Source organism: Lotus japonicus, chromosome 1, assembly GCF_012489685.1.
Source record: "Lotus japonicus ecotype B-129 chromosome 1, LjGifu_v1.2".
NCBI lineage: Eukaryota > Viridiplantae > Streptophyta > Magnoliopsida > Fabales > Fabaceae > Lotus > Lotus japonicus.
This window is the reverse complement of record NC_080041.1, coordinates 120,449,633-120,469,597: the sequence shown is the minus strand read 5'-3', so window position 1 is coordinate 120,469,597 and position 19,965 is coordinate 120,449,633. Positions and strand designations below refer to the sequence as shown.

The 19,965-nt window shown below is 34.0% G+C and overlaps 1 protein-coding gene and 1 long non-coding RNA gene across 9 annotated transcripts; one reads left to right on the top strand and one right to left on the bottom strand.

Annotated features, from left to right (window-relative positions):
- Positions 1 to 4,957: 4,957 nt before the first annotated feature.
- LOC130729920 (uncharacterized) lies at positions 4,958 to 17,500 on the top strand. 5 transcript variants are annotated; one of them, XR_009016167.1, is made up of 3 exons: positions 4,960 to 5,301; positions 5,450 to 6,084; positions 6,171 to 7,076. It is a non-coding gene; the product is annotated as an uncharacterized LOC130729920 (long non-coding RNA). The 5 variants fall into 5 exon arrangements; XR_009016170.1 differs by having other exon boundaries at positions 4,961 to 5,301; positions 5,450 to 5,816; positions 5,965 to 7,076; XR_009016168.1 differs by adding an exon at positions 17,156 to 17,500 and having other exon boundaries at positions 4,962 to 5,301; positions 5,450 to 6,358.
- LOC130729918 (diphthine--ammonia ligase) lies at positions 10,004 to 16,265 on the bottom strand. Of its 4 annotated transcripts, none has more exons than XM_057581771.1 (12): positions 15,973 to 16,265; positions 15,815 to 15,886; positions 14,873 to 14,952; positions 14,160 to 14,385; positions 14,012 to 14,044; positions 13,525 to 13,607; positions 13,318 to 13,390; positions 12,679 to 13,006; positions 12,231 to 12,565; positions 11,540 to 11,877; positions 10,740 to 11,094; positions 10,004 to 10,613 (listed from the first exon to the last, which is right to left on the bottom strand). In XM_057581771.1, exons 1-12 carry the CDS (start codon positions 16,048 to 16,050, stop codon positions 10,395 to 10,397), a joined length of 2,220 nt encoding a protein of 739 aa, XP_057437754.1. In that variant the 5' UTR covers positions 16,051 to 16,265; the 3' UTR covers positions 10,004 to 10,394. The 4 variants fall into 4 exon arrangements, with proteins under 4 accessions (XP_057437754.1, XP_057437755.1, XP_057437753.1 ...); XM_057581772.1 differs by having other exon boundaries at positions 12,231 to 12,562; XM_057581770.1 differs by having other exon boundaries at positions 12,231 to 12,562; positions 12,673 to 13,006; positions 15,973 to 16,264.
- Positions 17,501 to 19,965: the final 2,465 nt, after the last annotated feature.

Genomic DNA, 19,965 nt, shown 5'->3' with positions numbered 1-19,965 from the left:
CGCTCCACCACCCGATCCCATTGTCGCACCGCCACCCCACTACCCCATATTGACTTAGCATAGGTACTGGTATGTTGTTCTTATTTGTGACTTTTATTTTGCTTAAAAGATTCTGAATAGTGATTGGTATGAGTTTTATTTTATTAGGTTATGGCGGTCAATAAAAGAAAAACTAAAATAATAAGGGCACGGTCAATCTCTATTCACGACAACCTATTTATATATTTGTATTTGTGATAACATTTCTAGAATGGAATGATTTAGTGAAATAAATATTTTGTTTTCGTTACTATTAGCTTAGAATTTGTAAAGGACACTAAGAAAGGGCACCTTAGATTAGTTGTAGAGTCATGGGCGACCTAAAAAGGAAACTATTGTTGGGGGAGTAGCTAGCGACAATGAAGGTCGAATGAGACAACCAAAAGAATATGTCTCTTCTCTTGAGAAACGGATTTTGAAGATTGAAAGAGTTAAAGCTGCAAAAAGAATGAAAGTGTTGGGTCATGTGATGAAATAAAATAATATTTGTAATAAGATAATTAAATGATAATATAATATTATGATTGTTATTGCAAATGTCTTCTAATTGTAATAGATATGTTAAAATTATTTTCACCAATGCAACACAAAATTCACGTTGAGATTCATAATTATTCAATTTCATCTCATGTTTGCTTTCCAATTGTTTCGCAAGATGAATAGTTTTGACATTGAATTATATAAAAAAAAATTGTCACTGAGTATCATGTCTCAATTGTAGGCTTTGAATTCAATCATATAGTTTGACCACTTAATCATTTTGTTCGCTATGGGCGATGCTAACAGTGTTAAAGTGTCACCAGACTATGTGAGCCACGCTAAGATATGCGTATTAGCGTCGGCCATGAGAATCAGTGTGCTGCTCGACTCAGAGTCAGTTTAACCGACGCTAAATTGTAGCGTTGGCCAAAGTGTTAGCTTCAAGCATTTTAACATCAATCCCACGGTAAATCGGTTATAAAAGCGATTTATGAAACTGACTCTGTGAAGATTGTTGAGCCATTATCAAATGAGAGTTCCATGTTCCATTTATATGCCCAGTAATTCTTTGTTATTCGACAACTTCTGAAGCAGAATTGGAAAGTGCATATGCACCATGTCCCTAGAGAAACTAATGTCTCTGTTGATTGTCTAGCTAGTATGGGTGCACGTCTTCATTGTGATTTTTCTATTTGGATATCCGAAGGTTAAAAAAGAAAATTATTTTGTTCCATGTTGGAAGTGTGAGTTGGAATTTTGTCCGGAATGAATGTACAGGTGCTTTATATAAAAAATACTTTGTCAAAAAATTCGTGAAATTGTTTCTTTTCCTATTATTTGTTTACCACCTCTGCCATAATGCATGTGATGAAATCCAGAGCCATCAAGGACGCAAGTATAGAAATGAATTAAGATCTCCTTTTTGGTAATTACATAAAGATTCAAATCTCTTAACTTTGATTCTTCAAATGTTTTGAACAATCAATTTATTATTTTCATTAGGAAAAATAACATAATATACTTTAGTGTGGGACTAAACTGACCAAAGTTATGAAGTCTATTTTTATTAAAAATATTTGAATTATTTTGTCGGTGCTGGTTGGAAAAAAGAAGTGTGACAACACAGCAACACATGCCAACTACTATAAGATAGATCTTCAAACAGAAAAAGCGTTTTAGGCAGTGGCGGATTCAGGACCCCGGGGTCAGGGGGTTCAAATTTTTCAAATGAGTACATCGATACAAATATAATTAAAAACAACTGTAATTTATTTATACATCATAAATTATACAAGTCATAGTTGTCTTCTACGCGATTTCATATTCTGAAATCATTGAACAATAAGCTCAGAGTCAATGTTATTGAAATGTAAGTAACTAAACAATCATTCATAAACATCTTAATATATCTCATGGCCAACGATTAAGGTCAAGATTGTGCTGTCCTAACAGCACTTACATAGCACAATCACATTCACATAAACAGTTTGCTTCAAGCTTATACCAAGGGAGATAAAAAAGCAAGTTTTTGAATCCTAGGTCAAAAAGCAAGGGGATGTCAAAGAAGCTCCCAACAGATTTAGTGCCTCTGCCTTCCCAATACCAAGTCCAAGTGGTGTGTTAACAATTCAAGAAATCTCAATACCAAGTCCATCAACAATTCAGCATATCTCTTGTACAAGTGGTATGTTAACAATTCAAGAAATCTCAATACCAAGAACCACTTCAATATCATAATACAAAATTTAGAACTTATACTAGGAATTCAATTTATTATAACTGTCCCTATTTATAGTAGAATTTTTATTAATTTCTTCATGGTAAGCATAGTCAATGTGATTTCTTCATTAGATCCCCCGCGTCTGTTTCTCTAAAATCAATACTTACCAGGAATAAAACTTGAGCACATTTTGGTGATCTAAGGAATGAATAATCCTAACCTGCAGAATTCAAAATCGGTGAATTCACAGTGTTAGTGCGTACATGATACAGCTAAGGGACCTGCTACAAAACTACGAAAACTACATTATCGTCATCGACGTCGCGATTGATGATGATAATTAACAATAATAGTGGCAAATTAAATGAACTATGAAGCTCCGGTTATGGAATTTCCGAGAATGAGGGGCTTACTTCTTGAAGAACCTTGTTGTTATGCGATTTGTCGACGCTTTTGATGGCGAAATACTCGATTGTCTTCTTCTTCCTTCCTTTGTACACGGTCTGCAGATACATAAAGAAAAACATAGAAAAGAGGGATTGAAGTTCGAAAATGGCATGGAGGAGAAACCAGATTGAAAAATGGAAATCGAAGGAGGAGGTGAAGTTACCGAGTATCTTCCGCGACCAATGGCTTCGTAGATGTGGTACTGGTTCATCTTGGATTTCTAGGGTTCGCAGATTTCAAATGGTGACGACATGCCAGACTGTGAGAAAGAGGGTGAGGCTGTGAGTACGTGTGAGAGAGAGAGGAGTAAGTGGATAGCTAGATTTGGCACCCCACTCATTAGAAATGTCACCCCACTTTCGGAAACTTAGTTTCCGAAATATTTCGGAAATAAGGTTTCCGAAGTATTTTTCACTCAAAAGTGGGGTGTTACACGTATTTTGCACTACAAATCATGAATTAATTTCGGAATATAAGATTCCGAAATAATTCGGAACCCGAAAATCCGAAAATTGGGGGTGTGAAATCTAAGGGTTGGGGTGCCAAATCCAGCTCTCGAGTAAGTGGGGTTCAAGGTGCAAAATAAAAATCTCAGGGGGTTCAAAAAAAACCTATACAAGGGGGTAAGTGAAATTATTTTCTTTTTCAGGGGGTTCAGTTGAACCCCCTCACCATAGTGTGGGTCCGCCACTGGTTTTAGGTAAAAGAAAACATAGAAATCATAATAATATGTAGTTTGGAGGGTTCAATTGATGTCATGACCTTCCACACGAATCCAAAGAATCAAGCAACAAAGTAACCTATAATTATGTGTAAGTGTAACTCATTACTTTATCATGAGACATAGGACTATTAAAAATGTGGGAATATTTGCAAACCCACTTGCTCCCGGAGTTAATGTTTCACTTTTTCTTGCTTTTTTCTTTTTCTTTCAAAAGAAAAGAGAATTATTTTCCCAGGAATTTCAGAGGTTCAACGTTCAATTCAAACCTTTCATAATGGAGAAATCGGAGCTGTGTGATTCTGAAGAAATAAAAAACTTGACACTGGTGTTGTCAGCAAGAACTATGAATTTGAATTCTCAAGAACCAAATAAATATTCCCTCGTGAAAGATACAAATAAATTAAAAAGAAAAAAAAAAGCCATATATAAACGTTACAAGAATTTGTGGTCGATCCACTAATTCTAAATCTAAGGAGCCTTAGGAATCTAATTCCTATCAAGGAAGAACATTAGAAACCCTAAAATCTAAACTAAGAAAAGATAAGAAAAAGATAGAAAAGAAAGACTTTGATCAATTTTCTTGTTAACATTTCACAATGAAAGCAATACAACTTATATTATCTACCTTCTTAAGGAATGAAAGGTGACCTTTAATTACATGTGACATCATCCTAGGAAATAGAATATTCTAGATCATAAGTATAATAAAAAGCTGGAACTATTAAACTAATATTCATAAAAGAGCAATATAATGAAACTAGCAATTTCTGGCCCAATAGAAGCTCTCGGTTTTTGTTTTCTTGCTAATAGGGTTTGAACAATTCACCCTAATTGAATTGTTGTTTTCTACCTATATATTTTTTTTTTTTGAACGAAGTTTGCATAATCTTTGTTCTTTGATTTTGTTGTCTTTCCTCCTAATTTGACAATTCTCTTCTCACACCAAAGCTACGACTATGAGGTTTGATAATGTTGTTGTTGTTGAGGAAAAGGAGTTCTCTCCCCTCTCGTAGGACTAATAAGTGGCCAACTCCTGCTTTATGTGGAGTGGCACTGCGAATGATGAATATGAAACCTTCTTCTAAGAAGCCACGTTAAGTGTACTAGGAAAAGGGGAGGAGAGATTTGTGAGAGAGGAGGGGTGTGGTGGTTAATGGTGGTTGCGGGATGAGTGGTCACGGTGGCGGCCGGAAACAATGGTGGGTGGGAGCGGGAGGGAGAAGAAGAGGAAGAAGAGGGGAGACGGACTAAATTTGAAGAAAGAAATATTCGAGTGACTGAATTGGATATGAAAAGTATATGTGGACTGCTTACGTTAATGATTGGGTAAAAAAATTGTCACATGAGCCTTATGACATCATAAAGGCTACTTTAAATCACACAATAATTTTTAGGACAAAGAAAGTTGATTTTTTTAATGACCATTTTAGATTCGTGTGTATAGGTCAGAGACCATAAACATATTTACCTTTATAATATAATTACAATTCATTAAGTGTTGCTCGCTTTCTCTCAACCACCCGTGGCCTACGTAATATGACATTTTGCAAAGTTGAGAGTTTTAAGGAGAAACTCAACAAATTTATTGAAATTTCGCTTAGAAGTATCACATCGAGTAGATGAAAATTACTTGTAAACCAACTTCCTTAAAAAATTTGAAGTCTCACATCGGTCAGTGCAAAGACATTCGTTATTCAATTCGCTTATAAAATAAGGAATTTGGATTGAAAGCATATCGCCCTAAAACACAAATCCTCTTTATTATAAAAGAGAGATAGAATTCGTCCTTGAGAATAAAGGGAAGAGAAGATCTCGAGGCACATGAAGGTTGTAGATCAGGAGTCAGGCTTGAAGGTCTTTTTAGCTTTAGGTTGTCATATTAGCTTGAAAGGTATGATTCAATCGTTTATCTTGTCTTATTTTGTAAGTGTAGGAAGGTTATTACATTTTATCATGCTTTATAATGTATGTTTATCAGTTGTTTAGCCTCATAAATTTTAGTTCTCACACTAAAACGTAAATCCTCTTTATTATAAAAGGGAGATAGAAATTCGTCCTTGAGGAAAACAGGAAGAAAAGATCTCTAGGTACATGAAAGTCGTAGATCTGGACTCGGGGTTGAGGGTCTTTAGCTTCAAGCTATCAGATTCACTTTAAAGGTTTGATTCAATTGTTTTTCTTGTGTTATTTTGTAAGCATCTAATAATTATTGCATTTTATCATTCTTTATAGTATTCGTTTGTTAGTAGCGTGGTCTCGTGGATTTTACTTCTCACACTTAAACACAAATCCTCTTTATTATAAAAGAGTGAGAATAAGAGGATGAGAATATCTCCAAGCATAGGTTGTAGATCTGGACTCGGGCATGAAGATTTTTAGCTTCACGCTATCATATTAACTTGAAAGGTTTGACTCAATCGTTTCTCTGATCTTATTTTGTAAGCGTCTAAAAGTAGTTACATTTCACTATGCCTTATCGTGTAAGTTTATTAGTGGTTTGGTCTCGTGTATTTTACTTCTCAAAATAAAATATAGATTCTCATTATTATAAAAGGGAGGTTGGAATTCGTACTTGAGAATAAGGGGAAAAGAAGATATCAAATAATATGAAGGTTGTAGCTCTGGACTCGGGCTTGAAGATCTTTAGCTTTAGAATGCCATATTAGCTTGAGAGGTCTGATTCAACCTTTTTCTTGTCTTATTTTGTAAGCGTCTGATAGTTATTGTATTTTATCATGATTTAATGTATGTGTTTATCAGGGGCTTGGTCTTGTGGATTTTCCTTCTCACACTAAGGCACAAATCCTCTCCTCTTTATTACAAAATAGAGAGATAGGAATTCTTCCTTGAGAATAAGGGGAAGATAAGATCTCCGAGAATATGAAGGTTTTAGATGAGGACTCGAGCTTGAAGGTCTTTAGCTTCAGGTAGCCAGATCAGTTTGAAAGGTGTGATTCAATCATTTTTCTTGTCTTGTTTTGTAAACATCTAAAATTTATTGTATTATATCATGTTTTATAGTGTATGGAGATCTTATGTTACTCTTACTCTATAGGATGTTTTCTTCTATCTCTCTTTAATTATCAAAAGAATTTTAGTTTTGGTGTGATTTGCTTTTAATCTTAACTCTTTATTTTACAATAGATTTAGATATTAAAGGTTTTTACACTATCGTATGTGAAACTTCAACTTTTATAAATTAGTTTACAAATTATTTCAATCCACTAATATGTTACTTCTAAAGGAAACCCCAATTAAAGGCAAAACCAACAAATTAATTGGGGTTTCCCTAACAACTCTCACATTTTGTGGATGAAAGTAGTTTAACAATAAACTTCTTATAAAATCTGAAGTCCCTCATCAGGCAGTGTAGAAATATTTACTATCCAACTCTCTTATAAAATGAAGAGTTGAGATTGAAAGTAAACTACACGTAAACATAAATCTTCTTTAGCACAAAACAGAAATCCTCTTGGCGAATAAGGGGAAGGTAAGATCTCCATGCATATGAAGACTGTAATCTAAGCTTGGACTCGAAGGTTTTGTACTTCAAGCTATTAAGTTATCTTGAAAAGTTGAATTCAACCACTTTACTTGAGTTTTTAGGGAGCGTATGAAAGTTCATTGTATTTTAAACCTACTTTATGTGGAAGATTTTTACCGACATACTCTTGGGATTTTTACTTTTCACATTGAGAAGGTTTTCAACGTGAGGAGTAAAAACCTTAATACCACAAATACATAAAGAAAAACTACTAAATTTAACTTGTGCCTAGAGATCTTATGTTCCTCTTAAACTATTGTATGATATCTTCTATCTCTCTTTAACACTAAAAAGAATTTTTGTTTGCTATGATTTGGTTTCAATCTCAACTCTTCATTTTATAAGAGATTTGCATTGAAAGGGTTTTTACACTATCTTATGTGAAACTTCAACTTTTATAAGTTGGTTTACAAATTATTTTAATCCACTAGATGTGGGTCTTCTAAAGTTAACCCCAATTAAAGACAAAATTAACAAATCAGTCGGGGTTTTCCTAACAAGTCTCACGTCTCTTGGATGAAAGTAGTTTAAAAATCAACTTCTTATAAAATCCCACATCAGGTATAGACACATTTACTATGCAAAATATAATGAAAAGTTGAGATTTAAAGTAATTTACACCAAAACACAAATCCTCTTTAGCATAAAAGAGAGATAGTAGAAATCCTCTTAACAATAAGGGGAAGATCTTCATGCATATGAAGACTATATTTCTGGGCTTGGACTCAAAGGTTTTTTACTTCAAGCTATTAGGTTATCTTTAAAAGTTAAATCCAATCGCTTTGCTTGAGTTATTTGTGAGCGTACGAACATTTACTGTATTTGTTATCCTACTTTATAGTGGAAGATTTTCACCAACATGCTCTCGTGGTTTTTTACTTCTCACATTGAGAATGTTTTCAACGTGAGGTGTAAAAATCACGATACCACAAATACAATAATCTCTCAGACACTTATAACTAAAGATAAACGGCTGAATTAACTAGTGCCTGGAAATCATATGTTCCTCTTACTCTATACGATCCTTTCTTCTATCTCTCTTTGATACTCAAAAGAATTTTTGTTTTGGTGTGATTGCTTTGAATCTTAACTCTTCATTTTATAATAGATTTTTTTTAAGCTTATAATAGATTTGGATTTAAAAGATTTTTACACTACCCTATCTGAAACTTCAACTTTTATAAAATGGTTTACTAATAGATGTGAGACTTCTTAAGAAAACTCCAATTCTCACATCTTGTGGATGAAAATAGTTTAAAATCTACTTGTTATAAAATTTGAGGTCCACGTCAAGTAGTGTAGACACTTTTACTATCCAACTCTATTACTTTTCTATTAATTTTCTCATTTTACTATATCGCCTTTATCCAGTGGTGGATGGATTTTGAACAAAAATTATGGGGAAGCCAAAATAATTTTTTGGTACATGACTTAAAAATGTATTCTTATATTATATATTTAGGATTCAAAATTTAATATTGATATAAAATTGTTCACAAAAATAATTTTAAGAATTTATAAGAAATTACCTACAATAAATACTTGAAAATATTGTAGGAATTTTTTGGATTGTCTAACTTACCACATTGGCTATAACTCATCCTAAATGAATCAATAGTTTTATGTATAAAAATTTAATACAAATATCAATTCACGTCATTTATCATAACACTTATTTTTATTTTTTCTTTTCCTACTTTAAGTGTGGGTGAATTTGGGTTGCTAACTTATTCTTTCCCTATTTAACCCCAAAGGAATGAAGGAGAACCTAAACAATTTTCAGAAATTTATTTTGAAATACATACCTATCCTGACCAACCTTGTACCACTTTTCCTATGCTAGTATTAGTATACAGCTTAAAAAGGGGGGAAATGAACAAGAGGGGAATGGCTAGCTTACTTCTAGCCTGAACCTTAGTTGTGACTTAGTTTAGAATCCTCGCTGCAATAAGCACTTTAGAATATGGCAATATGCCATTGGTTGATTGTTCACAAATTGGTTTTGATGACCCTTTAAGCTATACCCGTAAAACATGTATTAGATAAATTATCTTTATCTACTTACTATATATATTTTTTAAGAAAATGTTGGGGGAGCCATCCTACCACTTTTTCATCATACAACCAGAGGTTGATCTCTCTATCGCACAGGATTATGTACCAAGTAGGTTCCAAGGAAATGTGGTGGATAATAATGGATACTCTTTCTATCATCCGGGTAGCTTAAAATGGACACTAACTATTATAAATGTGGTAATAAAAGGAGAAAAGTAATAGAAAAGTGTATAAACGGTTTTAACAAGAAAAAATTCAATGAACTCTCACACGCTCACAAAATAACAAGAAAAGCGACTGAAGCTAATATTTGCCTGAAGATCTTATGTTACCTTATTCCCTTGGAGGATTTATACTATTTCTCTATTATACTGAATTTGTGTTTTCGTATGATTTGTTTTCAACTCAACTTTCAATTTTATAGGAGACTTGGATAGCAAAGGTCTCTACACTACTCAATGTGAGACTTTACTTTTTCATAAGTAAATTAGTTCACAAATTATTTATATCCACTAGATAGTTGCACTTCTTAGGGAAACCTAAATTAAGGAGAAACTCAACAAATATTAGGGGTTTATCAGAGAAGTCCCACATCCGGTTGTGTAGAGACATTCGTTATTATCTCTCTTATAAAATGAAGAGTTGAGATTGAAAGCAATTTACACAAAAACACAAATCTTCTATAGTTTAAAAGAGATAGTAGAAATCCTTTTAAAGAATAAGAGCTGCGGTTGTTTTTCTTGAGTTATTTTGTCAGCACCATATGGAAATTTGTTGTATTAGTGTTCTTACTTAATAGTGGAAGATTGTTATTGGGTTAATCTCATGAATTTCACTTCATATTGAGATTTTTCATGTTAAATTCGTTATGCACTTTTATATTACTTTTCTCCTTTTATTGTTATCTTCATAGTTAGTGGCTTAGTGACTTGTTTCTCTATTTGTATGCCGTTTCCCAACAATTAAGGTTTTCACTGCCTAAATAGTAAATACATTTTGAAAAAATTGCACTGACATCTCTGTCAAATGTAATAAAATTGTGATCAAATTACACTTCAGTCTTCACACAACCTTTCGTACAGATGAAAAATGCAGTTTTATGCAATTTATGAAATTAAAGGGGTAGCTCTGAAATTTTATCAAATCTTTGGGAAGTCTAGTTTTCCCAACTCTTTCTTTATATGCCAAGTCCTTGACAGAACCTAAATGAGTAAATTCCCATTCCATCCTAATCACCAAGCTATCCCTGTGAATCCGTCTGTGTGTTGGTTTTGGAAAAAAGTGAATCCATTTAAAAATCCTAGAAGATCAGCTAGTAAACTACACAATAACTAAACCACTCCTTGCCCTTAATCACTTCAGAACATTTTCAGAAACATGTGTACTTACAATTTCCGAGCCAGTAATTCACAGGTTACTAGATCATCCATGGATGAAGCAGACCTACCAGCACCTATGACAGGAACTATGTTGAAGATTGGCTCCTTGCCATTGTTAACTCTCTTCTGACTCATCTCAGAAAGTTCAGAAAGTGCATTGTTGAACATTGGTTGTAATAGCTCCACTGACATTTGAAGACTCACTGGGATGTAGAACCTCAAACACTGCATGGGATGATAAGATAATTTGAAAAAGTTTTACCGTCAGAAAGATTATGATCACTACACCCATAAAGAATGAAATGAAGGAATGAAATAAATCCGGTAATGATATTATAGAAGTATACGAACCATTATATCATCCCAGGCAAAGTCATTATCTGTTATAACTGTGTCAAGAAGATAAACGCAGAACTTCAATAGCTTCTCCATTGATGCCTTGGGTAGAGGATGTTGACCATTATTGACATAATCAGCAGGAAGAGAATCGGAACATATCTTTGCAGCCAGCTCACTTGAAATAGACAATATAACAGAACATATCTTTCCAGAAATCACACATTTCTGAATGCAAGAATCATGCCAACTTTCCTGCTTGAAACCCCAACAAGATGATGTCTTGGCGCAAGACTTTTCTGTTATGGTCTCAATCTTAACATCTGTTCCATCCTCAACATAAAGAACAGGCTTCACTTCTACACAAGCTCTGGAAAAACAACAAATGTTAGAACATCAACGACATTAATACTGTGAGCATTTATACAGAACAAAAACCAAAAAAAGATGCAAGGACTCAATAAAACCCCCTTACCCCAACACAAAGAATGGAAAACAAAAATAAGAATCCAGATAACAGGTCTTGTAATATCACATATCAATGGAACCAAATAGATATTTGTTTGTATTTTGTTGATTTTCTTTCCCCTTCAGAGAAGCTTAATTTGTAGTTATGTTGAGAAAACTGAACTTAAGGTCCAGAATCTTAAAACAGTGAAACCAAATGTAAATAGATACCAAAGGAAAGACATTTTCAAAATTAATAAACAGATTGCAGATGATAATTTCTAAAAATATATAAATGGACCTATGAAAGTGAGAATATCGTTGATCAAACAAAATGCAGAGTTAAAAATTAGATTACAACATATTACCTTTTAGGTAGATCAGGAACGAGGATATAAAGAAACATGGGTTCTAATGTTTTGCGTGTTTTTCCCTCCTGTAACTCAGAGATCTTCATCTTCCTAAGGTTTGTTTCTTGTTTCGTCTGTATATCAAGTCTCTCTGATGATGAGACATGTTTTGAACAGTATGTCACAAAAGAGATTGCAGATGTTGATATTGAACAATTAAAACATTTTGCCACTGCTTCACTGTTTTTGAGTGCTTGTTCCAGTTCAACACCAGGGCCTCCACTGCAAAGATTCATTGTAGGAGGGTCGAGCCCCAATTGGCCAGCCATGTGAAGTATACAGTCATGCAAGGTAGCCTGAAAGTAAAAGCATTTGAAATTGGATAATCACCATATTACATAATCTCATTCTCTTGAAGTCACATGTCTACCTCACAGTCTGACATATCTTACTATATTGAATCAAATCAAATCAATGTTAATTTCCTATTTAATTTATGTTAAAGGGGTTTCCATTTACCTTATTTCTTCAATCAATATGTAAATTTCTTCGATCAATATACAACATAAGGAGATATTTATAAATCATCATTGATAAACTAGTCCCAAGTAAATTTTCACAAAGATATAATGAAACAGGATACAGATACCACATGCAATCTTGATGTTCCATTGATAAATAATTAACTGCTGAAAGCCATGGAGTTTACCTGGCTGTATGGCCCAATGCAACTAGGTGCCCAACTGGAAATACTTTGCACATGCAAAACTCTTTTATCTTTATTATTTGCTACCAAAACTTCAATGTAGGCTTTGCTTAAACCCATTTCTGCTAAAGGCATTTCAACTGTACTACGGGATGGGACACCAAATGAGCACTTCTCCTGTGTTATAAACTTCACATATGTCTCATTTGCCTCAGAGAACTTATTCATATCATCAATGTAAAGGTGAATATAGAGGACATTCTCCCAACCAAAACCAAAGCCAGCTAATTGTGATTCAATTTTCCCTAAAACAATCGTCAAATCTTCCTGCAAACCTGCTGTAAAGAAATAAGTAAAAATCTGTGTCAAAGAACAAAATAATGTGGAAGAGTAAGAGGAAACATAAATCGTTAAAAAAATAAAACCACTAAAGAAGAATTATGACCATTGCCTGAATCTTGCAACCAGCAACATATGGAGAATGTGCTCTTGTTATTCGTTTTTGAGATGTTAAATTTATGTTTTACACCATCAATTGGATCAGCACTATAATCTACAGGCTTGCACGTAGCTTCACATATTTCTAGACTGCTGTGCACTTCAAACACAGATCCCAGTTTCGGCATACAAATATCATGTATTGTGTCTTGTGACTTTAAAGACGGGACATCTGTCTTACTTTCCAAATGAAACGCCAAGGGATGAAGGATACCAACAGGAGCTATGGAATCTGAAGAGTGCATCACAACTTGATAGTCATCAAGCACAATGCGAGCATTCTGAAATATTTAAGGAACATATATATAACAGGAGAAAATTAAAGAAAAATATTGATTATAATTTTAAACAATACAAGTAATAGTTTACAAGATTGAATTGTCAAGAACAGTAGGATCAGAAAACTGAAATAAAAAATGAATAATGTAAACTGAGACCAATTTTATGGACAATAACTAAAGATCAGATGAACAATAGCTAATTAACAATGTGCAGTGGACCACTAAACTGTAAACTGAATAAAGCAACAGTAGATCCAAAAACAAAAGGAAAGAATTTTCAGTTAGCCACACCAACGATGTTATGAACTTACAGTGAACAGTGGGCAATCAAGTGTTAATGTTTCATACTCCCCTCCTTCACCACAGACATTGATTCCATATAGCCTGCAAAAAAGAGTTACAAGAAAGTATAGAGTAAAGCAAATATAAAATATATGTATATATTATTGTGTTACTCTATAGACTTGGAAGAATTTATAAAGCTATTACACAAGAAAAAGGAAGGGTGAAAAACATACTCTTTCAATTTGTGCAAATAAGAATTTAAGAAGGCTAATTCTTTACCCAAGTGCTTTGCAGGATCCAAACCCATGGCAGCTACCTTGTAACATGGATAAAACATTAAATTCAAACTAATAGTTATCCAGGTACATACAAAACAAGTTGAACATAACTCCTAGGTAGAAGGAAATGGTTTCACTTGTTTAGCTCTTTCATTTTGCTTGGGCTGCATATCACTCATATACTCACTACCATACATTCAAAGCAACCCTCAAGTATTTTTTAAGATTACATGGAAGCATTAGCATCATGGAACCTTTGAATGTTGTTAACTGATATCAGACAACAAACTCAATATGATCAAAGCAACAGTAAGATCTCTACACAGATGATAAGTAAGATGAATCATGAGATAAGAAGATAAAGATTACCTCTCATTTACAAATGAATAACAAAAACTAGAAAGAGCGGTGAACATTAAAAGCAAAGTTAAACAAGTTATACCTTCACAGTTACAGCTAGAATTCCATTTGCAATCTGGACAGGACCAAAATAGAGTTAGAATATAAACAATGGGGAAAGATTAAAATCCTAACAGGTAAATGCAGACATCCATTACTATCAATTATACTGCATTGAAAAGACAAATTACCATTTCCTGGAGAAGCAAGGACTGATCTTGTTTCCATAAGTATGCCAAAGAAACAAGTCCTAACCTTGAACAAATACTTTCCACCCGCAGTCTCTGATAGTCAGATGCAATGGCTCCAGAAGATACTGCGGTAACTGAGGGTATCTGCCTTTTCACTTCCCGTAACAAGATATACATATCCTCGACTTCATCACCTTGAGTTGTTTTGTAACCAAGCTCCTGATGCCTGTCAAGAAAAATATCATTTCAAGGTTAAAACAAAATATTAAATAACTTCATATATTGTGGAGACTTGGAGAATACAATGTGAAGAGCATAGTATATTTGAAAAATTAAGATGCTTTAAATTTAGTTACAGGCCATCACTTCAAAAGTTACCCAACAACCCAGTCATACATTCATCACAGGATGAATCACCCACTAGGCAGAAATATTATTTGATACAAGTGAAATAATATTGACGACAAAAATATATGATTTATCTCGATCTCATGATATAACAAGCCTTTTTATAAGCAATAATACATGATTTCCAACATCTATTTTTAAATATGCCAATTACCAACGTCTTCTGAACTTTCATAATCTATATCGCCTGTCAACGTGACTTCAATTGCAATAATTTCCCTTAAACTAACTATGCTAACCTAACCCAGTGATATCTTTAAAACAAAGTATTTGGTTTATCCAAAGATTATGTTTAGAGGGCTTACCTTGTTGATCCTTGTATTCGCCTCCTGAACAATGGCAATCCCATACATTCAGCATAACTGACGACAATTTGATGCCCAACCTGAGGAAAGCATAGAGTAGACCATTTTCATTTCCAAACATGAACGAAAAATACAGATGTACAATAAATACAAGCAGAAGTAAAGGTGACCCATATAACAGTTTAGTTCAATGTTTTTAATATTATTATGGCAAAGAATGAAATAACCAAAAGCAAGATAGTCAAATTGGCAAAGTTTCAGCTAAGAGCGAGATAGTCAAATTGGCAACTAAAACACAAAGGATAGAACCTGCCATCTCTCCCTCTACCTTTACATATTCATCTCATCCAAATTTCATTTTACACCAAACAAAAGCTTTCCTCCCAAAGTTTCAGTTTAATCCAAAGAATTAGCCATTCTACCTCCCCCAATATCCCTAAACACACTAAAACTACACTCTTAGTGTACCCTGCAATCATCAAATCAGAAGACACAGCACACCAACATTTCAGGAAAACCCCCCACCCCCCACCTTTGATTAGGGATGTTTAAAGTGCAATGAAAAAAGCAACAGAAAATATCTCATAATCAAACTTCAGCAACAAAAAAGTAGAAGCCACACAAATTTTAAGTAGAGATAACAGTGTCCCTAACTCCCCATCATTCTCTGAAGCTAATAAAAGCCTAAAACCATCAATGAGTATAATTGCACTAGCTCTTATAGACATCTTGCAATGCCTAAATATACCAGCAAAAGATTAAACTTTCTGACTTTATTCATAAACCCTGCTGTATTATCAGGCCTGTCACCATTCTAATATCATCATTTATCTAAAAAATACTTTTTTTTACCAGATACAAAAATGCAAATTTTTTTTTCAAAATTGAGCCAGCAAGAACAAAATGGAGATTGGAAAGAGGAAAAGAGAAATGGGGGCATACAGTTTGGTACATGTAGCTGTCGAGCTCATCCACAGAATCATCAAGCGGAAGCAAATTGGCCAATGCAACAATCTATAATTAGAAAAAGGGATTTGAAGGTGAAAACGATAATCAATTTTGATATAGAGAAATGGGAAAAGGAAAAGAAGAGAACAAACTTGGTGGCCATAGTGAATAGCTTTCATCATGGCATAGCAACTGTCTTTGCCGCCGCTAACGAGTGCAACCACCTTCATCGTTGGTGGCAGCAGCAGCAGCTGATAATTGGAGAGAATTAGGTCACGAATCCTGCTTCCAGAGAAGGGTCTCCACTTCAGGTTTTGCAAATCCTTTGATGGTCTCCCCCGATTCACGAACGGCGGCGAACGGCGGCGCTGTGAGCGTAAGGTGATAGGAAGGTTGAACAAGTGAAATCAATTTGGGGATTTCAGACTTTACTATTCAGGAGAAGTAAAAAATAAAAAAAGGAAATTGAAAATAAAAATTACATTTAAGCTCAAACCGACAGGTCAGCGTGCCACCTAGACTTTTGACTGGCTGGAGGGATGAAAAGCTCTAAGTTTGGGTAAATAGCCAAATTGGTCCCTGAATGTGTCAACCGACTTCAAGTTGGTCCCTAAACTTCTAAAATGCCTCCCGCACTCCTTGAATGTGGCATAAGTCATTCACGTTAGTCCCTCCATCAATTTTAGTCAACTAACGGAGATGATGTGGTTGTTAAATGCTGACATGGACGGTTAAATGTTGACGTGGATAACATTAAACAATTTAGTCCCTGAATATGGAAAATGTAGACAATTTAGTCCCCGTGTTAAATTCACCATTTTTCAAAAAAGGGTGTGGGTGAGATTCGAAACAGAGACATAAGAGCGGCAAAACAAGTCCTTTACCAGCAGAGCTATACAATGTAATGCTTATAATTAGCACTATGTTTTATTTATTTAACTTCTAGTTAGCTATTAAATTGAAACATTCAATTCACCCCTAATTTCCAAAACATAATCTTCAATTAAAATCTAAACTATTCTTCGTCTTAATCTTCACCATTCTTCTTCTTCTCCTTCACTCTCCTAATTATCCTAGAAATTTAACAACTAAGCCTAGAAAATTAACCCAGAAATCTAGTTGGGAACTATTTTGCTATCCAAACTGGTTGCAATCACCATATTAGATGAAGAAAATACAAAGTCTTCTTTTCTTTGGTTCCCAATGTATTGAATAGTGAATACCCACTTCTTTGAATTTATCATCTTGTTCGAACATGCATGTTACTAGACCCTTTGTTGTTCTTCTATGTTGTTAACATTGTCTGATTTTGTTACTTCATTCATCTTCCTTCAGTGTTTTTTCTCGATCTGGGCTCCTTTGAAGAGATCAAAGTTGGAACCTTTTGCTTTGGTGGATAAACCCCAACTGTTCTTCCTACCCCTCTGATTTTGTGACTTCATTTTGACCATTTGGGGGTAATTATGATTTATGGAGATAAAAGCTTGTATTTTGAAAATCGCACTTGTTGGGAATTAGAATACTCACCCAGTATGAACCTTATTAGAATTTTCCTTGAATATGCCTGTGTTTTGATTTGAACACTTGTATTTGTTAGGTTTTGTCATTTTGCTCGTGGTTCTTTTGTAAGGTTATGCAAATTAGCATTATGGTTTGTCTTGTTTTGGTTAATGACTTCAATAGAAGACTGAAAACATATTCACCATATCACAGATAAAATCCTATGGGTCCTCCTTCAAGGTTGTCAAGGTGGTGGATAAAAATCATGTCTCTCGTCTATCGCTTCTTGTACTGTAATTTAATCAGATTGAAACCATTATAAGAATTAAGAAGTTAAATAAATATAACAGAGTGCAGATTACTAACATTATGTTGTATAGGTCAGCTGGCAAAGGAGTTGTTTTGCCACTCCCAAGTCACAGTTTCGAATCCCACCCACACCCTTTTTTGAAAAATGGTGAATTTAACTCGGGGACTAAATTGTCTATATTTGCCATATTCAGGGACTAAATTGCTTAACATTATCCACGTTAACATTTAACCTTCCATGTCAGCATTTTACAGTCACATCATCTCCGTTAGTTGACCAAAATTGACGGAGGGACTAACGTGAATGACTTTTGCCACATTCAGGGACTGCGGGAGACATTTTAGAAATTTAGGAATCAACTTGAAGGCGGTTGACACATTCAGGGACCAACTTGGCTATTTACCCAAATTTATCAAGTTAAGGGACTTTTTTCATCACAAATCAAAAACTGTTTAGGGATACATACCAATATTCGCCCATAGTTCAGGGACTAATAACATCTTTTTCCCTTTTTTAATTGTTGCAAATCAAGTCTTTCTATCATTGACTAATGCAAATTATCTTTTTTGGTTCATATGAGGTGAAACATTAATTTTCATTAAACATGTTCATGTTCATTGTTCATTGAGATTCAAACAAGATGGCTACATAGAATATTAATTGAAGGGAATGACAACATGACATTTGCCAGTTTTTGAATAAGCGATGACGGATGTATCGAGCTCCATTCGATTTTGCAAGTAACAACCGAGGATTGTAGATACCTGAAAAATTACCATACCTCTTTTTTTATCTTTGTTTATTTCGTACTCGCTTCATATTTCACATTACCATTGTCTTACTCGGTGTTTTATTTACTTTATAAAGCAACTTACTCTTCCTAATAATTCACATAGTAAACTCAATTGAAGCGAAGTGTAAATGATAAATAACGTGAAACAATTAGTAGTTAGTTAGTTCCTGTGGGAAATCCATATTTTGTTACTACGAAAGAACTGTGCAATTACAGGGATATCACTTTTTTTTCCAAATTTAAAGACATGGATTGGGGCAAATGCGACTTTTCAACTCCAAAGTGTGGGTAATGGCGACATTTCGCACTCTACATTTATCATTACTGAACTTTAAGTTACCACACCGAATCAATCTTCATTAGTTGAAGAGACACATGTAACTGCCAGCCTACCAAACGAACATTCTTTAACAAGTCACAACTCTTCTCACACTATAAATATGTATATAGTGATTCTCAAATCCGAGAAAACTCAAGTAACTCAAAAACCATAATAGATGGAAACTAGAGTTACTTTTATATTATATAGATGAACATAATCCTTTTAATATCTTAAACTCTAGCAGCATAGTCTTTCTATCAAGCGCTCAATCATAGAAAAGAAGAAGGATATGACGATATTGATCTGATAGTGCATATTATGTATGACATCTCATTCTACGTAGATTTATGAGACTACCCTATTATCATTATGTCTTCAATAGGTACACAACTTATATTATTTAAATTGAAATTCTAAATGTATCATACGCTCTTACGTTTATGTCTATCACCTTAACGACAGTCATTTTATTAAGATTTGGCTACGTTCGAACAAAACATATGTCGACGAGCATGGCTATTTGGTACGATAAACAAACCTTCGAAAACTTCCCCCAACCAATCACATCACTTTGATAAAAAACACTTGGACATGAAAGGAATGATGATTCATATATACTTCACTTTTTCTCTCATCTCATTTCAACACATTTTTCTTCCTATCTTTATTTGTATTTCTTGTCACAAAACAAATCATTTCACTTATTTGAGTTATTTCTCTTTTTTTATCTTCTCATTTACCTAAAGCGAAGAGTGAAGGTAGAAATGAGATTCAAGATAACATTATTCGGCATGAAAGAGTCAACAAATAACCGCCGTGTTCTTGTATTTTCGTCTTGCTTACCTTATTAATAAGCAGAAGAAATTTCCTTTCTTATTTAATTTAATTAAGAAGAATAATAATGATAATATTAGCGTCCCATAAATATCGAAAGAAAAGCACAAATTTGACTGTTCTTTGGAAATGGTTGCCCATGTGGAAGACTTTACATAACTCTCGGTCATATTCACCACTTGTTGCACGATGAAGTTGACACGAATCTACCCTTTACACTCTGGAACCAACCCAAATGTCATATCAAAACTCAAGTGAAAATATTGACAGATGAACAAACTCAAGCCCATGGTTTTTCTTTACTTAATTGGCAGCTAGTTTCATAATGTTATCATATTCATATGTAATTATGTATGTACACCAAGTCAGTCACCAACTAGCTAAAA

Coding starts and splice junctions, on each gene's coding strand:
- LOC130729918 (XM_057581769.1), bottom strand. CDS start 16,050: ATGAAGGTGGTTGCACTCGTTAGCGGCGGCAAAGACAGTTGCTATGCC. Junction 13,391..13,524: donor TATTTGCACAAATTGAAAGA/GTATGTTTTTCA, acceptor TCTTTTTTGCAG/GCTATATGGAATCAATGTCT. Junction 10,614..10,739: donor TTGCCTGGGATGATATAATG/GTTCGTATACTT, acceptor CATCCCATGCAG/TGTTTGAGGTTCTACATCCC.